The sequence below is a fragment of the Hyperolius riggenbachi genome, chromosome 9 (assembly GCF_040937935.1).
Source record: "Hyperolius riggenbachi isolate aHypRig1 chromosome 9, aHypRig1.pri, whole genome shotgun sequence".
NCBI lineage: Eukaryota > Metazoa > Chordata > Amphibia > Anura > Hyperoliidae > Hyperolius > Hyperolius riggenbachi.
In genome coordinates this window covers 3,686,738-3,714,698 of record NC_090654.1, presented here as the reverse complement: position 1 = coordinate 3,714,698, position 27,961 = coordinate 3,686,738, and the positions used below count along the sequence as shown (strand labels likewise).

The 27,961-nt window shown below is 47.9% G+C and overlaps 1 protein-coding gene across 12 annotated transcripts in view; it reads left to right on the top strand.

The window, feature by feature from the left end:
- Positions 1-27,961, top strand: part of RAF1 (Raf-1 proto-oncogene, serine/threonine kinase) — a 152,877-nt gene that overhangs the window by 99,761 nt on the left and 25,155 nt on the right. For 4 of the 12 annotated variants that reach the window (XM_068251799.1, XM_068251798.1, XM_068251800.1 and 1 more), the window contains exons 6-13: positions 1,605-1,703; positions 8,813-8,966; positions 9,121-9,180; positions 10,983-11,010; positions 11,096-11,202; positions 12,382-12,499; positions 26,063-26,147; positions 27,076-27,252. In XM_068251799.1, the coding sequence (XP_068107900.1) occupies positions 1,605-1,703; positions 8,813-8,966; positions 9,121-9,180; positions 10,983-11,010; positions 11,096-11,202; positions 12,382-12,499; positions 26,063-26,147; positions 27,076-27,252 (828 nt within the window). The remainder of the gene's footprint in view (positions 1-1,604; positions 1,704-8,812; positions 8,967-9,120; positions 9,181-10,982; positions 11,011-11,095; positions 11,203-12,381; positions 12,500-26,062; positions 26,148-27,075; positions 27,253-27,961) is intronic. The other 8 variants (XM_068251802.1, XM_068251801.1, XM_068251810.1 and 5 more) reach the window with 3 other exon arrangements.

Here is a 27,961-nt window from a genome sequence, read left to right as displayed (position 1 = left end):
TCTCCTGTACAGCAAGCCTGAATATTCACGGAGATGGACGAGATCTTCCTCTGAGCTTCCTCTACATTACATCTGCTATTTGTTAAAGTGACAATGAAGCAAAACCGAACATTAGTAGCAAAGAAAAGTCTCCTATTTTTATTTTCAGTTACCGGTATGCAGCTTTATCTTTATAACATTGCATCATTCTGTCATATTTGCCGTTTACAAACTACACTCTGCATTTTAAACTATGAAGCAGAGCTAGTGACCCTTTTCACTTCCCTGCAGTAAAACCTCATCTGAAGTTGTCTCTCACGGTTTCTTTGATGTATAAGTGCTTCAGAAAACAGCACTGCAGCCGACCCAAGTTTGGTCTGAGAGCTCAGTGAGGCTCTTTTGCATAGGTAACTGAAGATTTTTAACTCTTCTTGTACTGGAAACAATATGAGAATCTTTTCTTTGCTACTAATGTTCTATGTCTTAGCTGCACTACACATACAATTCATTATACGTTTATTTTCCCTTCAGATTCCCTTTAATAGTTCAGAAGTGGTCATACTTATACCGGTAGCACCTTTCTCTATTCAGCCTATAAAACTAAAAGATAACGTTTTTTACTTTCTTAAAAGGAACTTGAAGCGAGAGTGATATGGAGGCTGCCATATTTATATCCTGTTATACAATACAGATTGCCTGGCAGTCCTGCTGATCTCTCTGGCTGCAGTAGTGTCTGAATCACACACCTGAAGCAAGCATGCAGCTACTCCAGTCACACATCAGTCACCTTATCTGCATGCTTGTTCAGGGGCTGTGGCTAAATGTATTAGAAACGGGAACAGCCAGGAGATCTGCATTGCTTAAAAGGAAATATGGCAGGTGTTCTGTAACCTTCTGGGGACCGCCTGTAGTAAGTCCCACGCTGCACTTGTGGCTGCCTAATTCTGATGTGACGTAGATTTTACGCCGCCTGCTCTTTTCGCTCCCAGTGCGAACACACACACCCGAGAGGGGAGATTAAGCTGTCGTATGGCAGTTGACATCTCCCCTCAGTGATTAGGAGCCATGGCGATTGGCTCCTGATCACGTGATCACTACGGTTGTTGGCGGATCGTAGTGACCACTGCAACAGCTGTGGCGGTAGGGGGGGGGGGAGAAGAGTATCCACTCACCTTCCTGACGTTCCCCCGGCGATCAGCACTCCCCTCCGCTCTGCCCGGCATCCCTGCTCGCTCTGCCTCTGTCTGGTCCCGGCTTGATGATGTCATCAAGCCGGGACCCGGAACTTAGCGGCAGTGCGAGCGGGGATGCCGGGCAGAGCGGAGGGGGCTGGAGCTGCTCATTGCTGGAGCCTGGGAGGGGAGTAAAGGCTGCTGGCTACAGGGGGGACACCTACAGTATATGTACTTGGGGATAGGGCTGCCTGGCTATCTGTACTGGGGACACCATGCCTAGCTAACTATACTGAGGACACTGCTGCCTGGCTATCTAAACGCACATGTAAAAATGCTCTGGTCCATAAGGGGGGTTGGTCTGCCGGTCCCCAGAAGGTTAAACAAATGAAAATAACTCAAATTAATGTTTGTGATATGCTGACGCTGATTTCTGATTGGTTACTTTCTCAGCAGATTATTTCCAATCCCAAATAACGTGGAGGGCGGCATGCCTGTGCTACCATCGCTCACCATGCGGCGGATGCGAGAGAGCGGTCGCGGATCCTCCAGGTAGAGTATATCACATGCAGGGTCCTCTGAGCATAATGCAGATAAAATGCATTGTGGGTTGTTTATGGGGGGTGGAGCCTCTAGATGTATATATTTATTATTATACCCCTGCACTACCATCGCTCACCATGCGGCGGATGCGAGAGAGCGGGCGCGGCTCCTCCAGGTAGCGTATATCACATGCAGGGTCTGCTGAGCATAATGCAGAGAAATGCATTGTGGGGTGTTTATGGGGGGTGGAGCCTCCAGATGTATATATTATTATACCCCTGCACTACCATCGCTCACCATGCGGCGGATGCGAGAGAGCGGTCGCGGCTCCTCCAGGTAGCATATATCACATGTGGGGTCCGCTGAGCATAATGCAGAGAAATGCATTCGTATGAATCCGCAGTGCACAATGTTTTCTGTATTACGGTATTACTATTGCAGTTGCCACCGAACCATTTCTGTGGAGGCATTAGTTGCATTAAATCACGCCAAGTGAGAGGTATATGGAGGCTGCCATATTTATTTCCTGTTAAACAATACCAGTTCCCTGGCTGTCCTGCTGATCTCTTTGGCTGCAGTAGTGTCTGAATCGCACACCAGAAACAAGCATGATATCCCCTGATGACGGCATAAGGCCGAAACCTGGTAGGGAAGGAGAGACGGGCTATCTCTGTGAAATCGACCATTGAATGGTGTGATAAGGTGCACTTTGACATCTGTCAGTGCAAATACCTTATATGCTTTTTATGCAGTTCGGGTCCAGCTTGCATGGACCCACAATGTAAGTAATGTTTTTATGAAAATTGCCGAATAAAGATTGTAACCCCCTGTTGTTGGAAACTACTTAGCCTGGCTTGTGGTTTGTCCCTTGGTGGTGGACACTGTGTATTTTAAGCACTGGGTGACTACAGGCTATAACAACAGAAGAGGTTGATGTCTCAGCGCTGAGGAATCCAGTCACACTTCAGCCACCTTATCTTCATGCTTGTTCAGGGGCTATGGCTAAATGTATTAGAGGCAGAGGATCAGCAGGACAGCCAGGAAATCTGCATTGTTCAAAAGGGAAAAAAAAGTCAGCTTCCACACACCTCTCACTTCTGTTGTCATTTATCTTAGGTACACACGATACAATTTTCTGGCAGATTTACCTGCCGGATAGATTTTTTTTCCCCCAACATGTCCGATCTGAATGAAAATCGATTTTCCGGTCAATTTCCATAAAAATAAACGGAAATCGATTGGAAAATCGCTCAAAATTCAGATCGGACAAGTTGAAAAAAATCGATCTGGCAGATAAGTTGCGATAGCACACAGCCACACCTGCACGATGGCACACGGTCAGTCTGCGCAATAGAATGGCCACGTCTGCGCAATAGTGGCCACGTCTGCGCAATAGTGGCCACGTCTGCGCAATAGTGGCCACGCCTGCACGATGGCACACACCCACGCCTGCACGATGGCACACACCCACGCCTGCACGATGGCACACACCCACGCCTGCACGATGGCACACACCCACGCCTGCACGATGGCACACACCCACGCCTGCACGATGGCACACACCCACGCCTGCACGATGGCACACACCCACGCCTGCACGATGGCACACACCCACGCCTGCACGATGGCACACACCCACGCCTGCACGATGGCACACACCCACGCCTGCACGAAGGCACACACCCACGCCTGCACGAAGGCACACACCCACGCCTGCACGAAGGCACACACCCACGCCTGCACGAAGGCACACACCCACGCCTGCACGATGGCACACACCCACGCCTGCACGATGGCACGCGGCCAGCCTGCGCGATAGAGTGGCCACTCCTGCGCAATAGAGTGGCCAGGCCTGCTTGATAGCACAGCCACGCCTGCACGATGGCATGCGGCCAGCCTGCGCGATATTACAGCCACACCTGCGCAATAGCACAAAGCCACGCCTGCGGGATAGTACAGCCACGCTTGCGCGATAGCACACACCTACGCCTGCACGATGGCACACACCTACGCCTGCACGATGGCACACACCTACGCCTGCACGATGGCACGCGGCCAGCCTGAGCGATAGTACAGCCACACCTGCGCAATAGCACAAAGCCATGTCTGCGGGATAGTACAGCCACGCCTGCGCAGTGTTACACGGCCATGCCTGCATGTGCGGCTCCAGATTACTGTGCAGGCGTGGCTGTATTAGCGCAGGTGCAGTACAAGCCCTTGTCGGTGATCTTCAGGGAACTTTGTAACAGGGAACCGGAGGACGGCGTGGGAAGATCTCCTTAGGTAAGTATTTACTTTTGTAACTTTGACACTGTAAGAACGATTGCTATTGTCAGTATTGCTCCCCTCCCTGTAATTAGCCGTTCAGCACATGTAACCTGATACAATGTAATCTCTCCCGCTCAGCTCCCAGCACAGATAACAATGTAATCTCTCCTGCTCAGCACATGTAACCTGATACAATGTAATCTCTCCCGCTCAGCACATGTAACCTGATACAATGTACTCTCTCCCGCTCAGCACATGTAACCTGATACAATGTAATCTCTCCTGCTCAGCTCCCAGCACAGATAACAATGTAATCTCTCCTGCTCAGCACATGTAACCTGATACAATGTAATCTCTCCCGCTCAGCTCCCAGCACAGATAACAATGTAATCTCTCCTGCTCAGCACATGTAACCTGATACAATGTAATCTCTCCTGCTCAGCACATGTAACCTGATACAATGTAATCTCTCCCGCTCAGCTCCCAGCACAGATAACAATGTAATCTCTCCTGCTCAGCACATGTAACCTGATACAATGTAATCTCTCCTGCTCAGCACATGTAACCTGATACAATGTAATCTCTCCCGCTCAGCTCCCAGCACAGATAACAATGTAATCTCTCCTGCTCAGCACATGTAACCTGATACAATGTAATCTCTCCCGCTCAGCTCCCAGCACAGATAACAATGTAATCTCTCCTGCTCAGCACATGTAACCTGATACAATGTAATCTCTCCCGCTCAGCTCCCAGCACAGATAACAATGTAATCTCTCCTGCTCAGCACATGTAACCTGATACAATGTAATCTCTCCTGCTCAGCACATGTAACCTGATACAATGTAATCTCTCCCGCTCAGCTCCCAGCACAGATAACAATGTAATCTCTCCTGCTCAGCACATGTAACCTGATACAATGTAATCTCTCCTGCTCAGCACATGTAACCTGATACAATGTAATCTCTCCCGCTCAGCTCCCAGCACAGATAACAATGTAATCTCTCCTGCTCAGCACATGTAACCTGATACAATGTAATCTCTCCCGCTCAGCTCCCAGCACAGATAACAATGTAATCTCTCCTGCTCAGCACATGTAACCTGATACAATGTAATCTCTCCCGCTCAGCTCCCAGCACAGATAACAATGTAATCTCTCCTGCTCAGCACATGTAACCTGATACAATGTAATCTCTCCCGCTCAGCTCCCAGCACAGATAACAATGTAATCTCTCCTGCTCAGCACATGTAACCTGATACAATGTAATCTCTCCTGCTCAGCACATGTAACCTGATACAATGTAATCTCTCCCGCTCAGCTCCCAGCACAGATAACAATGTAATCTCTCCCGCTCAGCACATTTAACCTGATACAATGTAATCTCTCCTGCTCAGCACATGTCACCTGATACAATGTAATCTCTCCCGCTCAGCACATGTAACCTGATACAATGTAATCTCTCCCGCTCAGCACATGTAACCTGATACAATGTAATCTCTCCCGCTCAGCACATGTAACCTGATACAATGTAATCTCTCCCGCTCAGCTCCCAGCACAGATAACAATGTAATCTCTCCTGCTCAGCACATGTAACCTGATACAATGTAATCTCTCCCGCTCAGCACATGTAACCTGATACAATGTAATCTCTCCCGCTCAGCACATGTAACCTGATACAATGTAATCTCTCCCACTCAGCACATGTAACCTGATACAGTGTAATCTCTCCCGCTCAGCACATGTAACCTAATACAATGTAATCTCTACCGCTCAGCACATGTAACCTGATACAATGTAATCTCTCCCGCTCAGCACATGTAACCTGATACAATGTAATCTCTCCTGCTCAGCACATGTAACCTGATACAATGTAATCTCTCCTGCTCAGCACATGTAACCTGATACAATGTAATCTCTCCTGCTCAGCACATGTAACCTGATACAATGTAATCTCTACCGCTCAGCACATGTAACCTGATACAATGTAATCTCTCCCGCTCAGCACATGTAACCTGATACAATGTAATCTCTCCTGCTCAGCACATGTAACCTGATACAATGTAATCTCTCCCGCTCAGCTCCCAGCACAGATAACAATGTAATCTCTCCTGCTCAGCACATGTAACCTGATACAATGTAATCTCTCCCGCTCAGCTCCCAGCACAGATAACAATGTAATCTCTCCTGCTCAGCACATGTAACCTGATACAATGTAATCTCTCCTGCTCAGCACATGTAACCTGATACAATGTAATCTCTCCCGCTCAGCTCCCAGCACAGATAACAATGTAATCTCTCCCGCTCAGCACATTTAACCTGATACAATGTAATCTATCCCGCTCAGCACATGTAACCTGATACAATGTAATCTCTCCTGCTCAGCACATGTCACCTGATACAATGTAATCTCTCCCGCTCAGCACATGTAACCTGATACAATGTAATCTCTCCCGCTCAGCACATGTAACCTGATACAATGTAATCTCTCCCGCTCAGCACATGTAACCTGATACAATGTAATCTCTCCCGCTCAGCTCCCAGCACAGATAACAATGTAATCTCTCCTGCTCAGCACATGTAACCTGATACAATGTAATCTCTCCCGCTCAGCACATGTAACCTGATACAATGTAATCTCTCCCGCTCAGCACATGTAACCTGATACAATGTAATCTCTCCCACTCAGCACATGTAACCTGATACAGTGTAATCTCTCCCGCTCAGCACATGTAACCTAATACAATGTAATCTCTACCGCTCAGCACATGTAACCTGATACAATGTAATCTCTCCCGCTCAGCACATGTAACCTGATACAATGTAATCTCTCCTGCTCAGCACATGTAACCTGATACAATGTAATCTCTCCTGCTCAGCACATGTAACCTGATACAATGTAATCTCTCCTGCTCAGCACATGTAACCTGATACAATGTAATCTCTACCGCTCAGCACATGTAACCTGATACAATGTAATCTCTCCCGCTCAGCACATGTAACCTGATACAATGTAATCTCTCCTGCTCAGCACATGTAACCTGATACAATGTAATCTCTCCCGCTCAGCTCCCAGCACAGATAACAATGTAATCTTTCCCGCTCAGCACATGTCACCTGATGCAATGTAATCTCTCCCGCTCAGCACATGTCACCTGATACAATGTAATCTCTCCCGCTCAGCACATGTAACCTGATACAATGTAATCTCTCCCGCTCAGCACATGTAACCTGATATAATGTAATCTCTCCTGCTCAGCACATGTAACCTAATACAATGTAATCTCTCCTGCTCAGCACATGTAACCTGATACAATGTAATCTCTCCCGCTCAGCACATGTAACCTGATACAATGTAATCTCTCCCGCTCAGCACATGTAACCTGATACAATGTAATCTCTACCGCTCAGCACATGTAACCTGATACAATGTAATCTCTCCCGCTCAGCACATGTCACCTGATACAATGTAATCTCTCCCGCTCAGCACATGTCACCTGATACAATGTAATCTCTCCTGCTCAGCACATGTAACCTGATACAATGTAATCTCTCCTGCTCAGCACATGTAACCTGATACAATGTAATCTCTCCTGCTCAGCACATGTAACCTGATACAATGTAATCTCTCCCACTCAGCACATGTAACCTAATACAATGTAATCTCTCCCGCTCAGCACATGTAACCTGATACAATGTAATCTCTCCTGCTCAGCACATGTAACCTGATACAATGTAATCTCTCCTGCTCAGCACATGTAACCTAATACAATGTAATCTCTCCTGCTCAGCACATGTAACCTGATACAATGTAATCTCTCCTGCTCAGCACATGTCACCTGATACAATGTAATCTCTCCCGCTCAGCACATGTCACCTGATACAATGTAATCTCTCCTGCTCAGCACATGTAACCTGATACAATGTAATCTCTCCTGCTCAGCACATGTAACCTGATGCAATGTAATCTCTCCTGCTCAGCACATGTAACCTGATACAATGTACTCTCTTCCGCTCAGCACATGTAACCTGATACAATGTAATCTCTCCTGCTCAGCACATGTAACCTGATACAATGTAATCTCTCCTGCTCAGCACATGTAACCTGATACAATGTAATCTCTCCCGCTCAGCACATGTAACCTGATACAATGTAATCTCTCCTGCTCAGCACATGTAACCTGATACAATGTAATCTCTCCTGCTCAGCACATGTAACCTGATACAATGTAATCTCTCCCGCTCAGCACATGTAACCTGATACAATGTAATCTCTACCGCTCAGCACATGTAACCTGATACAATGTAATCTCTCCTGCTCAGCACATGTAACCTGATACAATGTAATCTCTCCTGCTCAGCACATGTAACCTGATACAATGTAATCTCTCCCGCTCAGCACATGTAACCTGATACAATGTAATCTCTCCTGCTCAGCACATGTAACCTGATACAATGTAATCTCTCCTGCTCAGCACATGTAACCTGATACAATGTAATCTCTCCTGCTCAGCACATGTAACCTGATACAATGTAATCTCTCCCGCTCAGCACATGTAACCTGATACAATGTAATCTCTCCCGCTCAGCACATGTAACCTGATACAATGTAATCTCTCCTGCTCAGCACATGTAACCTGATACAATGTAATCTCTCCTGCTCAGCACATGTAACCTGATACAATGTAATCTCTCCCGCTCAGCACATGTAACCTGATACAATGTAATCTCTCCCGCTCAGCACATGTCACCTGATACAATGTAATCTCTCCCGTTCAGCACATGTAACCTGATACAATGTAATCTCTCCCGCTCAGCACATGTAACCTGATACAATGTAATCTCTCCCGCTCAGCTCCCAGCACAGATACTCCACCCCTCAGCCCTTCAACTTCTCCGCCCCAAGTCCGTCCTCCGAGGGAGCGCTCTCCAGGAGGCAGCGCTCCACGTCCACACCCAACGTCCACATGGTGAGCACCACCCTGCCCGTGGACAGCAGACTCATTGAGGTAATTGCTGTGTGTGTGATGTCAGCGGGGGAGGGGCTTGTGACAGCGAGTGCTGATGATGACCTCACGCTGTTATTATTCCTGTAACATGTCTCTCTTATTCCCGGGGACACTCCTCTCTTCATCGCTGTTATATTTTATTATCTCTGCCTAGAATAACTGGCTGGACTCTTCTCCCAAATCTCTGGGCAGGCGCCTCTGTCTGTGGGGCAGAGTATGTATCTCTAGCCTTGCTTTCTGTAGTGGCCTGCTGGGTGGCATGTGACCTGGTCATGTGACTAATCTGCATGCTGTGGTCTCTTGTCAATGTATATATCATGCTGGATCAGGGCCCTTGTCATTGTATATATATCATGCTGGATTGGGGGCCCTTGTCATTGTATATATTATGCTGGATTGGGGGCCCTTGTCATTGTGTATATATATCATGCTGGATTGGGGGCCCTTGTCATTGTATATATATCATGCTGGATTGGGGGCCCTTGTCATTGTGTATATATATCATGCTGGATTGGGGGCACTTGTCATTATCTATATTATGCTGGATCGGGGGCCCTTGTCATTGTCTATATCATGCTGGATCGGGGGCCCTTGTCATTGTCTAGAACATGCTGGATCAGGGGCCCTTGTCATTGTCTAGATCATGCTGGATCGGGGGCCCTTGTCATTGTCTAGATCATGCTGGATTGGGGGCCCTTGTCATTGTGTAGATCATGCTGGATCGGGGGCCCTTGTCATTGTGTAGATCATGCTGGATCGGGGGCCCTTGTCATTGTCTAGATCATGCTGGATCGGGGGCCCTTGTCATTGTCTAGATCATGCTAGATCTGGGGCCTTCCCCACCACTAATAACTGCTCGTACAGAGGTCACCTGATATATCACAGTGTCCTCTGAAGAGAAGAGACAGCGGAGCTTAGGATTGGCCATTTCACATCTTCACCTGTGTCTAGTAAAGTGAATGTGATGGGATAATGGTTGGTGCCCAGGGCCGGGGGAAGGGGCGGGGGGGGGGGGGAGGGTTAGTTCATGGGCCCTGTGGTTGGGTGGTTCTGACATTTTGGCGTTCTTCTGTGTTGTCTTGTGTGTGAATAGTTTGGCTTTGTTGGCTGCAGGTTTGCTGTGCTGTGTTACTGTGTGAGTCTAACCTCTGGGTGTGCAGAGATCTCCCTCTGCCTGCATGACTGTTGCCCGCTACACCCAAGCTGAGCCAGGCAGATCCTATCAGCAGCCAGGGCCGGGCAGAATATCCATTCATAGGATAAGCATGCTGCCATTGCAGCACAGCCCGCTTCCTCTCCTCTCTGCGTACAGCTGGTGGGCGGGGCAATCAGCTGTGACCATGTGACATGCAAAGTAGTCAGAATAAAGCAATGGCAGACTACACTTCTCAGCATACCCACGTGTCTTCCTGAGGAGGCGGGACTGTGGTTCACAGAAGGTTGGTGTAAGACACAGGAAGTTGATGTAAGACCCTCTCCCCTCTGCTAACCATGTCACTCTTTCCCTTGCGGCCACTGGAGCTTGACCCGGCCCTGGTGGAAAGTGATTTGTAATAGGTTTTCAGGGGTGGATTTTCTAGATTCAATATTGTCTGTTGAAAAAAGTGTAAGTTGTCCCTCGCAGCTGTCGTTTCCAGAAGGTTCTGTATCTGAGCTGTCTTAGTTATCGGTCACGTCTAGGCAGACATGACACGTTATCTTGGGAGAGGGTGAACCTGTTTCTAGAGACCGCTTATCTCGAATGATCTTACAGATAGGTGAACAGGTCTATGTAATGATGGGTCTAATAACTTGATTGGATTTTGAAGCTTCTCTTTAGTTCTGGTTGGCTTTGCCTCCTCCATGGAGCTGCTCTCCTATCCATAGCATGACCTCTTTGCTGGATTGTGAAACGTGTCAGCAGAGAGGTCTGTTACAGTTATTGGTGGCCTTCTGAGTAGAGCTGTGTTTGTGGGTGTGATTAGCTGGATTCCTCCTCAGTGCTGCACTAATGACGCTCTATGCTTTGTGTTTCAGGATGCAGTCAGAATTCACAGTGAATCAGGTAAGTGAAGCTGCATTTTGTCGGTTTCTCTCCCCCGTTGTATAATACTAGCGGGTCTTCTGATCGGCTCTCCTCTTATTGTCAGGGAGTCCCAATAACGTCAGTCCTACCGGGTGGTCTCAGTCCAAAACGCCGGCCCCAACCCACAGAGAGAAGTCTGCAGCGTCCAGCGGCCAGGAGAAGAACAAGATCGTGAGTGTCACTGAATTCAATCTACAGACACCAAGGGAACCTTAAGTGGGAGTGATATGGAGGCTGCCATATTTATTTCCTGTTAAACAATACTGGTTTCCTGCTGATCTCTCTGGCTGCAGTAGTGTCTAAATCACACACCTGAAACAAGCCTGCAGCTAATCCAGTCACATTTCAGTCAGAGCACCTGATCTGCTGCATGCTTGTTCAGGGGCTATGGCTAAATGTAGTAGAGGCAGAGGCTCAGCAGGACAGCCAGGCAATCTGCATTAACAGGATATAATGATGTTAGCCTCCATATCCCTCTCACTTCAGTTGTCCTTTAAGCGGATGCTCAGGTAATGTCCTGAGCGTGTCCGCAATGTTAGGCACATTTTTTAGCTGGAGAGGAAAGTGAATTTGGGCATTCGCTGCCTCTGTTAAATCCTCCGATAATCGCACAGGGCCCGCATCTGCAATCTTGGCAAATCACCTTGTGGGCTCCGCACCATTGGCTTTCATTATCCTGGTGCTTTTGGCTTCACCAGCGATTCCAAACCGTGGCTGAAAGCGATGTAGCGGGCCTTGGCCTGAGGCCCCAGTCACACTTGGAAACGCCAAACGCTAGCAAAATCTGTATCATTCTGCAAGGCGATTTTCCTACGACTTTTCACTGTATGGGAAACCAATTTTGGAGTACTTTCGTTTTGCGATTATTTAACATTGAAACGTAATCGCTAAAAACCGCTTAAAGATGCTGAATGCGCTACCTTTGTTATTTCAGCTAATCGCTGCCGAGCACTACGGTGAGAACACGGCCATACACTCTGCAATGCAGTATCGCTTTTCAAAAACGCTAGCGATCACCAACCACTGAAATCGCTGGTAAATGCTCCAGTATGAGACCTTATTGTGTTTTTGGAGGCTCGACTCTTCCTTAGAGCACATCAGCAGTAGACGGCTGTTGTTTCTGTAGCTGTCTTTTCGTGCTCCTTTAGAAGGGTGCATACACACATCCAATTTTGATTGCCCAATGTTTGGCCAATTTTACCACCTCTATATAGTATGGGGGGGGGGGGGGATAATCTGGCTTCAGGGCTGATGGATTGTGGAGTGGAATGGTCATACCACTTATCTGTGTCACTGCTTCTCACGTATGATTGTGTACATTTTTCCCATGATCCTCCATTTCTTCCGCAGCGCTCACGAGGACAGCGAGACTCCAGCTACTACTGGGAGATTGAGGCCAGCGAGGTCATGCTCTCCACCAGGATAGGCTCCGGGTCTTTCGGGACGGTGTACAAAGGCAAATGGCATGGTAAGTACCAATCCGCACTGTGCTAACCACTCCCTCCACCATACACTCTGCCATAAGCACTTCACCCCTCGCTCTGATCTGCAGACAACCGAATAGAAGCAAATGTCACGTTTGCAGTTGGGCCTAAAATGAGTTGTGGACCATAAAGCAATTGCCAGAGCCTTAAAGTGGACGTGACCTCTTGCACAGGACAAAAGGAAAACAGACAAATGTACCCTGTATGAGAGTTTAGCCTGCCTAATACCCCCTCATCGCTGACAAAAGGCTCATACACACATCAGATAAGTCTTTGGAAAATGAAAGATCACAGACCAATGTTACCCCCTTCCATGTAGTATGAGAGCCATACCTACACAGTCTATTCTATGGAGCTGAACTCCCCATCAGAAAAAAATCTTTGCAAGATGCTGCACACACAGATGCTGTACACACATGCAACAGATCAGTATCTGCAAAAGATCCGTTCCTGCAAAATGCATTCATAGTCTATGAGATCTGCAGATCATCATACACACCTTGTTTAACAGACATTCATCTGCATATCTGACAATCATCTGCAGATCTGAAAATCCATCCTGGTGGATCTGATCTGCAGATGATTGTCCGGTAAACAAGGTGTGTATGATGATCTGCAGATATCATAGACTATGAATGCATTTTGCAGAAACTGATTTTTTGCAGGAAGTGATCTTTTGCAGATACTGATCTGTTCCATGTGTACAGCATCTTTGTGTGCAGCATCTTGCAAAGATTTCTGTCTGAAGGGGAGTTCAGCTCCATAGAATAGACTGTGTAGGTGTGGCTCTCATACTACATGGAAGGGGGTAAGATTTCTGTCTGATGGGGAGTGCAGCTCCATAGAATAGACTGTGTAGGTGTGGCTCTCATACTACATGGAAGGGGGTAAGATTTCTATCTGATGGGGAGTGCAGCTCCATAGAATAGACTGTGTAGGTATGGCTCTCATACTACATGGAAGGGGGTAAGATTTCTGTCTGATGGGGAGTTCAGCTCCATAGAATAGACTGTGTAGGTATGGCTCTCATACTACACGGAAGGGGGTAAGATTTCTGTCTGATGGGGAGTGCAGCTCCATAGAATAGACTGTGTAGGTGTGGCTCTCATACTACATGGAAGGGGGTAAGATTTCTGTCTGATGGGGAGTGCAGCTCCATAGAATAGACTGTGTAGGTATGGCTCTCATACTACATGGAAGGGGGTAAGATTTCTGTCTGATGGGGAGTGCAGCTCCATAGAATAGACTGTGTAGGTATGGCTCTCATACTACACGGAAGGGGGTAAGATTTCTATCTGATGGGGAGTGCAGCTCCATAGAATAGACTGTGTAGGTATGGCTCTCATACTACATGAAGGGTGGTAAGATTGGTCTGTGATCTTTCATTTTCCAAATACTATGGTCTGATGTGTGTATGAGCCTTTAAGCACAAGTTGCAATTTGTTCTTTTTGCTGTGTCAGCTGGCTGCCTCAGCAGAGCGGCTAATTTGTAAACACAGGATGTTAACCCTATGTCTGCTTCCGTGAAAGCAGGAAGTAGACACACTGCAGATGTATTGCAGGATTTGTATCAGCTGTAACAAAGACATGTTTTTCTGTAAAGGTTACTATGCTGTTGCACATGTGTTAGAGCGGAGAGGAAGTCCTGAGTTCAGGTCCGCTATAAGAGATTCCCGTATGCCAGAACAGTTCATTCTGTGTACCCGCTGTAGTCACTTTGGGCCCATTCACACTTGGTTGTGAAATGCAATGATGAATCACCTAGCGACTGCGATTATGACTTTGTGTTGTAAGTTTGTGGTTTTTGTACAGCGATTACGTTTGAGAAAAAGGAAACGTCCCTGCTTCTGCCGTCTTAGTTTTATCTATACAGCAGAATCCCTTTATAGTAAACTCCATGGGGCCGGGCCAAGTAGTTTACTATATCAGAAATGGTCAGACTCCAGCACATAAAGTATACTATAGCTCTGGATCTTAATTCAGCCAATAATTTCCGAGTCCCATTTTCTTTTCAATGCTTCAGCAAGTGAGCACAGGCATAAGCTTGATCATAATACACTGTGCTCCAGTATGCAGGGATTTGCATGCAATAATCATGTAACAGCTAGAGATGGGCCAAACTTTTTTTTGTGGCGAACAAGGGGTGTTCGCGTTTTCCCCCTCAGGAAAATACATGGCATGTTCAACCCGCCCTCTGTACATCATCATTGAGCTAAACTTTGACACCTTACCTTAGAGTCAGCAGACACATGGCAGCCAATCAGCTATCCCTGCCACCTGGACCCCCCCCCCTAACCACCTATCAGAAAGCCAGCACAGCAGCTATTTTGCAGTCTGTGTTTGGCTTCTGTGCTAGGCAGATGAGTGACAGGGAGAGCGTTAGGTAGGCCTGCGTTCTGTGCCCTCAATGCAGATTCTTGCTGCTACCACATTGTCCTGAACAGCTACGACCTTCTTAGGGCTGATACATTGTTTTTCTTGCTATTGTATTGCTGTTCTGTGTCCAGTGCACAAGTTAGCTGTTGGAGGCAGGTCTACCGGTCCTCTTAGTGCACTGATCGTAACCCAATAATCCTTCACACCACTACTGGCATCTAGTATCCATACTGGCCCTGTATAAGGCCTCAATGCAGAATCAGTATTTTTTTGACTTACCGGTATTTGTCATTGAATTATCTCAGCCTGACCATAGAGGCTGGAAAACTGTGATCGACTGCACTCCTCGGTTGTGTGCACAAGCACGGTGGCCACTACACACCACTACACAAAGATTGCCTCCGAGAGGACTAACATTTATGTCCTGGAGGTGTCAACTAGTAAAAGCAAAGCAATGCTCACCTGACATAATCACTAAAGGTCTTTGCGGTTGTTTGCGGACTACGCTGCGTTAAACGCGTCGATTTATCTATCAGTGTGAAGTGGGCGTAACCCTTACACTTCCTGATTGACATGTACACACGCTGGACGTTTTAAAGCACTTTATTCCACCAGTTTAGGAGTGCAATGGGATTTCTGCCCTTTACAGTTTGAAACACGACTCTGAGTCAACTACGTAATGTTTGGTGGGACTTTTGCCATGGATCCCCCTCCCACATGCCACGGTCCAGGTGTTAGGCCCCTTGAAACAGCTTTTCATCTTTTTTCTGGCCAGAAATGGTCCCTGTAGGTATTAAAAAATTTGCCTGCCCATTGAAGTCTATGGAGAGTCGCCAGATTCACCTGTTCGCAAGCTTTTGCGGAAATTCGCATTTGCCGTTCGCAAATCTGAAATTTGATGTTCGGCCGATCTCTAGTAACAGCTTGCACAGGAAGCATAGGTGTCCCCAGGTAATGCAGGTACAGCACTGATAGTGTGCTCCTCTGTCCGCATGTCTGTGCAGTCTGGCTGATGCTGTAGCATTGCAGCCATGCACAAGCACGTCACAGATGACAGGCAGCTCCCTCAGTAATCAGGCTGCAGCTTACACAGGAAGCATAGGGCTCACCAGGTAATGCAGGTACAGTACTGATAGTGTGCTCCTCTGTCCACATGTCTGTGCAGCCTGGACGATACAGTAGCGTTGCAGCCATGCACAAGCAAGTCACAGATGTCAGGTAATTCCCTCAGTAATCAGAAAGCAGCTTACACAGGAAGCATAGGGCTCACCAGGTAATGCAGGTACAGTACTGATAGTGTGCTCCTCTGTCCACATGTCTGTGCAGCCTGGATGATGCTGTAGTGTTGCAGCCATGCACAAGCAAGGCACAGATGACAGGCAATTCTCTCACTGATCAGGCAGCAACTTACACAGGAAGCATAGGTGTCACCAGGTAATGCAGGTACAGTACTGACAGTGTGCTCCTCTGCCCACATGTCTGTGCAGCCTGGACGATACAGTAGCGTTGCAGCCATGCACAAGCACGTCAGATGACAGGTAATCCCCTCAGTAATCAGAAAGCATAGGTGTCCCCAGGTAATGCAGCTACAGTACTGACAGTGTGCTCCTCTGTCCTCATGTCTGTGCAGTCTGGATGATACTGTAGCATTGCAGCCATGCACAAGCAAGTCACAGATGACAGGCAATTCTCTCACTGATCAGGCAGCAGCTTACACAGGAAGCACAGGTCTCACCCACTGAGGCTTTTTAGGTCATTTTATTTGGGCCCAGAGTAGTGTGCAGATAGTAAGCAGGCTACAAATAGCTGCCTGTCTGGGCCAAAAAACATGTTTTCTATAACAGAAGTTCTATTCTATCCGGGTTTACTATACCAGGCTTTACTCCCATATACTTATAATGGGGATTGACTGGGACCTGGAACCTTAGTTTAGTATAGCCAAATGTTTATTATATCACAGTTTACTATAACAAGATTATAATTTGAAAATCAGACCACTTACTGTAGGACCTACCAACTCGTTTGAATGCTTAGGGGGGCAACGTTCAGCTGAGAAAAACATTAACATATTGCTGATCTACCGCCCACCAGAAAAATACTCAGACTTCCTTCAGGAACTTGTAGACCTCCTATGCAACCTAACACTGGAACACCCCAGATGGATTGTTCTTGGAGATTTCAATACATGGGTGGATGACTCCTCTTCAAAACTTGGAATAGAGCTACCTCGTGCCTTATATGAACTGGGCTTCCTCCAATCAATCAGCTCTGCTACTCACAGGAAAGGTCACACTCTGGACCTTATATTCCATACTGGGCTGTCAATAGCCAATGTGGAAATTAATCCTGTTGCCTGGTCAGACCATCACACTATCCACTTCTCCCTCTCAATACCAGCTGTCAAACACCAGGTCAAGAATCAAATAAAATATCGCCGCTTAACAGGACTAACACCTCAACATATCCGAGATAACCTTAGCTTTGATGAATTGACTGACTCCAGCTTGGACCCTGATACTCTGGTGTTTAAATACAACAAATGTGTGTCCTCCACCTTTGAGACCATTGCTCCTCTGCGCACCAAATATCTTACTCCACACCATCATGCATGGTGGTTTGATAACTCTATAAAAGAGCTGAAAAGACAAGGCCGAAAACTTGAGACTGTGGCGCAAATCTCAGTCCCCAGAAGACAAACATGCCTTAATCCTCCACTTGAAGAGCTACCAAAAGGTAATCACGGGAAAAAAATCATCCTTTCTATCACAAGAGATTACAAATGCAGTTAACATACCAGCCCAACTGTTCCGCACAGTGGAAAAACTCTGCAACCCGGCATGTGAAAAACTTAATATCGAGTCTTCAAAGGACCTCTGTGACCAATTTGCCCATTTCTTCACAGACAAAGTCTCCGCTATAAGGTCCGCCATCCAACTTACAACATCTGAGCCTAATATAGCGCTGAAGACCATTAGCAGAGACAACGTAACACCTTGGTCAAACTTCAAAGAAATTGATGAAGAAGTCACATCAAGCATCCTCCTTCACCTCCGCCTAACTACCTGTGACCTGGATCCTGGCCCAACACAGTTCATGTTGAACTGCCCCGACCTGTTCGTACCGGTATTCCTCAAAATTGTTAATTGTTCCCTAAAATCAGGGATATTTCCTGCTTTACTGAAGGAAGCAATCATCAGGCCTCTCCTCAAAAAACCCTCCCTGGACCCAGATGCAATGACCAGCTACAGACCTGTCTCTAACCTCCCCTTTCTGGGTAAGCTAATTGAAAAAGCTGTTTACCTCCAGCTAGAAGCCACAATCCTACAAAACAACAGTTATGACCCATTCCAGTCTGGCTTCAGGAAACACCACAGCACTGAAACTGCCCTCATCCAAATATGCAACCACCTGCTCATGGCAAGAGACAGAGGAGAGTGCTCAATCCTCATACTGCTAGACCTTTCTGCAGCCTTTGATACAGTTGACCATGACATCTTGATAAACAGGCTACAGGAATACGGCGGCATTGATGGCATAGTTCATCAGTGGTTCCAATCCTTCTTGAGTGGCAGAACCCACAAAGTGTCTATGGGGCCCTTCCTGTCCACCCCTGTATCACTTAAGTATGGGGTGCCCCAGGGCTCAATCCTCTCTCCCCTGCTTTTCACGATTTACATGTTACCGCTGGGAAAACTAATCCAAAAACATGGCCTGACATACCACTGCTATGCAGACGACACCCAACTATATCTTTCCTTCAAGCCTGGTGTGACAGACCCAACTCTAACTATAAACACCTGCTTACGTGAACTACAGCAATGGATGAATGACAACTGGCTGAAACTAAATGCAGACAAAACTGAAGTCCTTCTGATAGGAGGGCAGCGCATGATAACAAAACAACTTAACTTCTTCACCACTGGGAATAGAAGGCACGGATCTACGCAGCTCTGATCATGTGCGTAGCCTGGGAGTTCTAATTGATGGAGAGTTAAACTTCAGAACTCAAATCTCTGCTGTGGCGAAATCATCCTATTTTCACCTGAAGAACATTGCAAAAATCAAGCACCTCATCCCCCCAGAAGATCTGCCAACCTTAGTCCACGCCTTCATCACATCCCGACTGGACTACTGCAATGCTCTCTACACTGGCCTTCCAAAAAAGGTCTTGTACCGCCTACAGCGGATACAGAATACTGCTGCCAGACTGCTAACCAACCAACCCCGTCACTGCCACATAACGTCAGTCCTGCACTCCCTTCACTGGCTACCTATAGAATGGAGGGTCTTATTCAAGATCGGCCTACTGACATTTTAATCCCTGAATAATCTGGGCCCTGGATGCATGAAAGAAATGTTGCAGCTGCGTAGCAATCCCCACATTCTCAGATCCACAGGTTCTAATAATCTAGTCATTCTCAGAGTCCACTTGGAAACTTTTGGTCCCAGAGCCTTCTGTCATGCTGCCCCTACGTTTTGGAACTCCTTACCTCAACAGATCAGGACAGCTCCATCCCTGGATGTGTTTAAATCCAGACTGAAAACCCACTTGTTCAGTTTGGCATTTGCAGAATTATAACTTTTGTTGTGTGAATACTTCATCCTACTACCAATTACTGAATCTGAGAGAGCCTAAGCGCTTTGAGTCCTATGAGAGAAAAGCGCTATAGAAATGTTATTGTATTGTATTGTATTTATACTTTCTATTCGTTTGGGGGTAGACTGATGTTTGATTGATGGGGGAATGTGTAAAAGCCAGGATAGATTTTCAGTTGGTTTCATGGTTGTTGATAGATTACGTGATGAGATTGCTGTGTGTGTGGTCTGCACACTATTCCTGGGATGAGAGTCTAGAATGGAGTATGTATTCTTCCTGGACGTCAGGCTTGTGCAGTATAACGTGTAGTGTATGTTAGCTATGAGCAATGCCTGCAGGAGATCACACAGGACCTGTTAGGGTGCAGGTAGTAGTGTCGCATGGTCTCATCAGCTGATAGACGTGTGTGTGTACAATGTGTGTGTGTGTGTGTGTGTACAATGTGTGTGTGTGTGTGTGTGTGTGTGTGTGTGTGTGTGTGTGTACAATGTGTGTGTGTGTGTGTGTGTACAGTGTGTGTGTGTGTACAGTGTGTGTGTGTGTGTGTGCAGTGTGTGTGTGTGTGTGTGTGTGTGTGTACAGTGTGTGTGTGTACAGTGTGTGTGTACAATGTGTGTGTGCGTGTGTACAGTGTGTGTGTGTACAGTGTGTGTGTACAATGTGTGTGTGCGTGTGTACAGTGTGTGTGTGTGTGTGTGTGTACAGTGTGTGTGTGTGTGTGCGTGTACACAGTGTGTGCGCGTGTACACAGTGTGTGCGCGTGTACACAGTGTGTGCGCGTGTACACAGTGTGTGCGCGTGTACACAGTGTGTGTGTGTGTACACAGTGTGTGTGTGTGTACACAGTGTGTGTGTACACAGTGTGTGTGTACACAGTGTGTGTGTACACAGTGTGTGTGTACAGTGTGTGTGTGTACAGTGTGTGTGTGTACAGTGTGTGTGTGTGTGTACAGTGTGTGTGTGTGTGTACAGTGTGTGTGTGTGTGTACAGTGTTTGTGTGTGTGTGTGTACAGTGTTTGTGTGTGTGTGTGTGTGTGTACAGTGTTTGTGTGTGTGTGTGTGTGTGTGTGTACAGTGTTTGTGTGTGTACAGTGTTTGTGTGTGTGTACAGTGTTTGTGTGTGTGTACAGTGTTTGTGTGTGTGTGTGAACAGTGTTTGTGTGTGTGTACAGTGTTTGTGTGTGTGTACAGTGTTTGTGTGTGTGTACAGTGTGTGTGTGTGTACAGTGTGTGTACAGTGTGTGTGTGTGTGTGTATAGTGTGTGTGTGTGTGTGTGTGTGTGTGTGTGTGTACACTGTGTGTGTGGTAGGAATCAGTCCCGATTGGAGAAGAATTGATTGTTTTGCCACATCGAGTGGTGATCTATTAGTGTATGGCAATCTTCTTTTGCGCTTGTGGCGGGTTTCTGGCGTGCAATCGCTGGGGATGGTGCTTCTCGCAGTTTGTCGCTGGATGGACTGTGTTTCTTGCGGTTTCTGCAGGGAGAAGCAGGGAAGTTTTGGCTGCGGTGTGTACGTTTGGGTGTTGCCGTAGCACTGAGAATTACATCATATACATTCTGCCGGCGCACATTAACCCTGTGTGTGCCTCCACAGCCGGCAGCCACGCAGTGTGCGATATAATCTGTAACGCTAAGGTGCCCATAAATCTAGTAATGTGTGGGCAGATCGATCTCTCCAATCTCATCAGAGAGAGAGATGTGCTGGCTGTCCATACACTGCAGACCGATTCCCGATCAATTCCAGCATGAAATCTATCTGGCATTGGCCTATCAGTGCTGCCTGCCTGGCCGCCCCCCTAATATGTCCCCTAGGTACATTCTGCCTGGCCGCCCCCCTAATATGTCCCCCAGGTACCCGCGTGCGCTGTAAATTCTGGCTTGCTGCTGTAATGTCTGATGTCCTCTGATGTCACCCCCGTGTCTGCCGTTACCGCATGTGCCACGTGAGGCATGTGACATCACACATACCTGGGGCCAAATGGGGTGGCATGAGGTGGTCAGGAGTCATGTGACAGGTGAGGATTTACACCGCAGAGGAAACGGCGGGGGAGGGGGGGTACAGCGGGGTGCATCATGATCATTACGAAATTGAGCAGTGTTACCGCCGCACACACAGACGACAGACGACCACGTCGGACCGAGATTTTCCAGCAGGCCAGATCAGTGAGGTTTTGGCTCAACACCTGTGGAATTCTCGATCAGACACGCTTGTAATAAACCTGGACAGTTTGTCATTAAAGGTATCACCGGAATCGCCGTTTGTTGGTTTGATATCTGCGTGCTTTTAGCAGCATCGATTTTCATCTGATTCAATAAAACTATCGAATCGGACGGTTGATTAGGCTGCAGAATTGCTAGATGTATGGCCAGCTGTACTTGTGAAATCTGTCTGGTACACGTTACACACACCGCACAAACCAGAGCGTCAGATGAATGTGTACATGACCCTGATCGTCTGGTACACTGGCACAGGCTGGTAGGACACTGGAGAGTGCCGGGTAGTCCTGTAGGAGTTGCAGAGCCATGTTAGCGACAGCAGGCAGCACAGTCTACTTTCTTACCACCTGATGGGGGCACTGGGTACCACCTGATGGGAGCACAGAGCTACCGCCTGATAGGGGCACAGTTACCGCCTGATAGGGCCACAGTGCTACCACCTGATAGGGGCACAGTGCTACCACCTGATAGGGGCACAGTGCTACCGCCTGATAGGGGCACAGTGCTACCGCCTGATAGGGGCACAGTGCTACCGCCTGATAGGGGCACAGTGCTACCGCCTGATAGGGGCACAGTGCTACCGCCTGATAGGGGCACAGTGCTACCGCCTGATAGGGGCACAGTGCTACCACCTGATAGGGGCACGGTGTTACCCCCTGATAGGGACACAGTGTTACCCCCTGATAGGGGCACAGGATACCAGCACAGGGTAGCTTTAAGACAGAGCAGAATTGTCCACGGATGAAGATGAAGGGATGGGGAGTGTTGGTGACTCTGGATCTCCCGGCTGTACTCTGTAATTTCCAGATGTGACAATGACCGTCCTGTGAGGATAATAACAGGCTGCCGGGCTGTCCGTGCGTCATTCAGCTGTCCTCGCCATGCCCACAGGCCGCCTCCCTCTGGGGATCATACATTGTGCCTTATCCTCGCTGCCCTCCGTGTGCACCATGCTGGTTCCGGGGTCCATCATCTCCCGCACTCAGCTCTCCTCCGTACATTGTGCACCATGCTGGTTCTGGGGTTCATAGTCTCCCGGACCCAGCTTTCCTGCATACATTGTGCACCATGCTGGTTCCGGGGTTCATCATCTCCTGCACCCAGCTCTCCTCCATCTAGAGCAGCCTTTCTCAACCTTTTTACCTTGGAGGAATCCTGTAAATCACTTTTGGATCTCAAGGAACCCCTGCATACAAGTTTTTGGTCTCGAGGAACCCCTACATTTATTTTGCAGGAGGCATAGTCTTTAAATAGGTTAGGCTGCTAATTTCACTATCTCCTATTACACGGCCACTCATTATACTGTCTCCTGACCCCCCAATTTAGTGCTTCTTGTTACAGTACCACCTATTATAGTGTGCTCTATAATACTTCCCCCACGATGGGGGGAAATGCCAAGGAGCCCCTGCAGAGTCCTCAAGGAACCCTGGTTGAGATAGACTGGTCTAGAGTGCCTCATCCTCGCTGCCCTCCGGGTGCACCATGCTGGTTCCGGGGTCCATCATCTCCCGCACTCAGCTCTCCTCCGTACATTGTGCATCATGCTGGTTCCAGGGCTCATCATCTAGTGCACCCATCGCTCCTCCGTATAGAGTGCCTCATCCTCACTGCACCATGCTGGTTCCGGGGTCCATCATCTCCTGCACTCAGCTCTCCTCCGTACATTGTGCATCATGCTGGTTCCAGGGCTCATCATCTAGTGCACCCATCGCTCCTCCGTATAGAGTGCCTCATCCTCACTGCCCTCTGGGTGCACCATGCTGGTTCCGGGGTTCATCATCTCCTGCACCCAGCTCTTCTCTGTATACTGAGCCTCACCCTCACTGCCCTCTGGGTGCACCATGCTGGTTCCGGGGTTCATCATCTCCCGCACCCAGCGCTCCGTATAGAGTGCCTCATCCTCACTGCACCATGCTGGTTCCGGGGTTCCTCATCTCCTGCACCCAGTGCTCCTCTGTATATGGTCAATAACATGCAAATTTCCAGTTGGTACAGGATTATGCAAATATTATATGCAAATTCATGCATACAGATTTTACCTCCGCAGGAGGTCCATTTTCAAACTGCATACATTTGCATACAAGCTTAGCATAGCGCTGCATCATCTGGAAATGGACCCCCTCTCATCTCATTGACCACCACTAGACATTACATACTCTGGTGTTACGCAGTGCAGGGGCAGTTCAGACGCCAGACACAGGACACTCACCTCGGGGCCGGAAGGGGGGGGGACATACACTTTGGGGGGTACCCCAGCAGACAGCGGCACTGGGATACATTGTGTGGGCAGGTAATAGATACCCCTCTGGTCACATTCAGTCACGGAGGGATCTGTCTGATGATTGATCTGGTGGCTGCTTTACTCACCTTTAACCACTTCAGGACGAGAGTAATTTTCACTTCTCAAAGCTGCTCCAATTCATTCACCAATAACTTTATTACTACTTATAACTAAATACACTGTATTTTGTTTTTTAGGACAAATTATTAGTGTGTGAAAATTTTGTTTAGTAATTATCTTATTTTCTATGCATTTTAAAGGGAAAATAAGGGGAAAAAATACACTATTTCTCCATTTACATTCAGTATAGCTTTACAATAATCAGTGCTAACTATAAGTTAAACCCACACATTTTATTTGCTCATCCATCCTGGTGATTATAACGTTTAGAATATGTTCCTAGCGCAATGTATGGTGACAATATTGTATTTGTGAAAAAAAGGGGTCTTTTCTGTTTTTTTGCTTTCTCATTGTACACTATCGGTGATTGCAAGACCTTATTTGCAAAAATAATAGTAATATACCCTCATGGTGTATATATATTTAAAAAGCCAAGTTGCTAAGGTAACAAAATAGTTTTTTTCTTTCATATTCTGTGGCTTTGTTTTAATTTTACAAGTCTTTGATTTTAGTACAGAATATGTGAAAATCGAAAATGTATTTGCTTTTGATTTGGTTTGTGACTAAAAAGAATACGCAAGACACGGGCCCACATATGTCTCTTGTAGTTTGATCATCATTTTGAAAATTACTTTTTGCGTTGTTTGTCCCCAGCTATTTTTTATGTGATGTGGGTACAAGCTTTAAAACACAGCAAAAAGCATTCTGCAACACGTCATGGTTAAAATGATACCACATGTGCCACATTAAGTAACAAGCTGGTGGTGCACCCTCCACAGCTACACTGGACGTTTAGGGAAAAAAAATCACATATATAAGTAGATAAATACTTGCTCTACTTACATAACATATGTATTGTACTGTCCACGTTTTGATTTTAGTGATTTTTCTACAGTAAAAAAGAGAAAATCCTTCTTGGCGTTTCCCATATTAACTGTGGCTATTTTGAAGCCAATCCTGATGTCATTTCCTCCCTTACTCTCCTCTGCCCGATTGTGTATGTATTGCCCGCCCTCCACTATAGAAAATGCATTGTCTCAGCATGAGAAATATTGTCCAATCAGAGAGGAACAGAGGTGTGGGAGGGGAAAACAGGAGGGAAAAGGGCTTCAGCCAATCAGGCTGCATTAGTTAGAGATCCCGAGGTGGGGTTCTAAGAATGAGATCCGCACACAGAGGCTGGGTCTGCCTATACTGCCCAGCCTCTGTTGCTATGTAGTGTCGCCCCAGGCTCCCCCTGCGCTCTGCTATGCCCCCATAAATCACAGCCACACTGTCGAGACGCAGCGTGTCGCAGCGGGCTGTGTTTACCTATGTAGTGTCACTCTCCCCCGCCTCCTCCATAGCTCCGGTCCCCGCCTGCATTCCTTCCCTCCCCGCTGATTGGAGGGAAGGGACGCGGGCGGGGACCGGAGCTATGCAGGAGGCGGGGGGAGCGGCAAGAGTGACACTACATAGGTAAACACAGCCCGCTGCGGCATGCTGCATGTTGACAGCGCGGCTGTGATTTATGGGGGCATAGCAGAGCGCAGGGGGAGGGCCTGGGGGGACACTACATAGCAACAGAGGCTGGGCGGTATAGGCAGACCCAGCCTCTGTGTGCGGATATTATTCTTAGAACCCCACCTCAGGTTCTCTTTAAGTCTGAGAGGGAAGTAGACAAGCAAAAAAGGACAACCCAGCATGCCCTGCAACTTTCTTTGTGTGGCAATGTACCAAATAAGAGTCAAGGAAACTGGGGAATGATCATTTATCAACAAGAAAAGTAATAGTGATTTTAACTTTTGGATTGCCTGGTTAGCATCCTTATTACTGGTTTACCAGATAAAAATACACAATTGATTTTTGATTTTATGCCCGACAGTTACACTTTAAGTTTAAATGTTTGTTCTAAGCTGAAATGTACAAAGCTGTGATGTTCCTGCCCTTATCATCCTCTCTCATCTGTCTCAGGTGACGTAGCCGTGAAAATCCTCAAAGTCACAGATCCAACCCCCGAACAGTTCCAGGCCTTCAGGAATGAAGTCGCTGTTCTCAGGTGGGTGTATTTCATAAATCATCTGATGGAAACAGCTCCCCCTGCAGGCCAGGAGCAGAAATCATCTGATGGAAACAGCTCCCCCTGCAGGCCAGGAGCAGAAATCATCTGATGGAAACAGCTCCCCCTGCAGGCCTGGAGCAGAAATTATCTGATGGAAACAGCCCCCTCTGCAGGCCGGGAGCAGAAATCATGTGATGGAAACAGCCCCCTCTGCAGGCTGGGAGCAGAAATCATGTGATGGAAACAGCTCCCCCTGCAGGCCAGGAGCAGAAATCATGTGATGGAAACAGCTCCCCCTGCAGGCCAGGAGCAGAAATCATGTGATGGAAACAGCTCCCCCTGCAGGCCGGGAGCAGAAATCATGTGATGGAAACAGCCCCCCCCTGCAGGCCGGGAGCAGAAATCATCTGATGGAAACAGCTCCCCCTGCAGGCCGGGAGCAGAAATCATGTGATGGAAACAGCTCCCCCTGCAGGCTGGGAGCAGAATTCTGATGGAAACAGCTCCCCCTGCAGGCTGGGAGCAGAAATCATGTGATGGAAACAGCCCCCTCTGCAGGCTGGGAGCAGAAATCATGTGATGGAAACAGCTCCCCCTGCAGGCTGGGAGCAGAATTCTGATGGAAACAGCTCCCCCTGCAGGCTGGGAGCAAAGATCATGTAATGGAAACAGCCCCCCCCCCCCCTGCAGAAGGTATTTGCGATAATTCAGGTTGGAGTGAGCATATGATGTCTCCCACAATGCACCACTGCTGAATATGCAAATCATCCCTTTGTTGTCCCTGTGAGCTGGCCACACCCCCAGATCCGCTAGAATGCAATGATGTGTCAGCTTGGTAATTGTATAGAGTCACAACAATCCAGCATGCATACAGGCTGCTTTGGATTGGTTGAATGAACTGTTTGATTTTACTTCCCTGTTGTAGAAAAACGCGACATGTGAACATTCTGCTGTTTATGGGCTACATGACGAAGGACAACCTGGCGATCGTCACCCAGTGGTGCGAGGGGAGCAGCCTATACAAACATCTGCATGTCCAGGAGACCAAGTTCCAGATGTTCCAGCTGATCGACATCGCCAGGCAGACAGCGCAAGGCATGGAGTGAGTCCCAGGAGCTTGCACTTCACTCTCACCAACACACAGGGGAGATTTATCAACACGGATCCGACTACTAGAGCAGCTGCCAGGATCAGCCAATCAGAATGTCCTGCTGAGGGAGGCACGCATTGGGATTGGTTGCTCGGGGTTATTTGGCTCCAGTTTTCTGTGTGCCGTGTTGATATATTGGCGTCCGTAGGACAGGAAAAGTGTTTGTGATCTTGCAGTCTCATAAAGTCCTGCAGTCCCGTTTCCCATACTCCCCTGTGTGCCTCTGCTGGCCCAGGTTCCCCTGTGTGCCTCTGCTGGCCCAGGTTCCCCTGTGTGCCTCTGCTGGCCCAGGTTCCCCTGTGTGCCTCTGCTGGCCCAGGTTTCCCTGTGTGTCTCTGCTGGCCCGGGTTCCCCTGTGTGTCTCTGCTGGCCAGTGTTCCTCCGTGTGTCTCTGCTGGCCCAGGTTCCCCTGTGTGCCTTTGCTGGCCCAGGTTCCCCTGTGTGCCTTTGCTGGCCCAGGTTCCCCTGTGTACCTCTGCTGGCCCAGGTTCCCCTGTGTACCTCTGCTGGCCCAGGTTCCCCTGTGTACCTCTGCTGGCCCAGGTTCCCCTGTGTGTCTCTGCTGGCCAGTGTTCCTCCGTGTGTCTCTGCTGGCTCAGGTTCCCTCGTGTGTGTCTGTGGCCCAAGATCCCCCGTGTGCCTCTGCTGGCCCGGGTTCCCC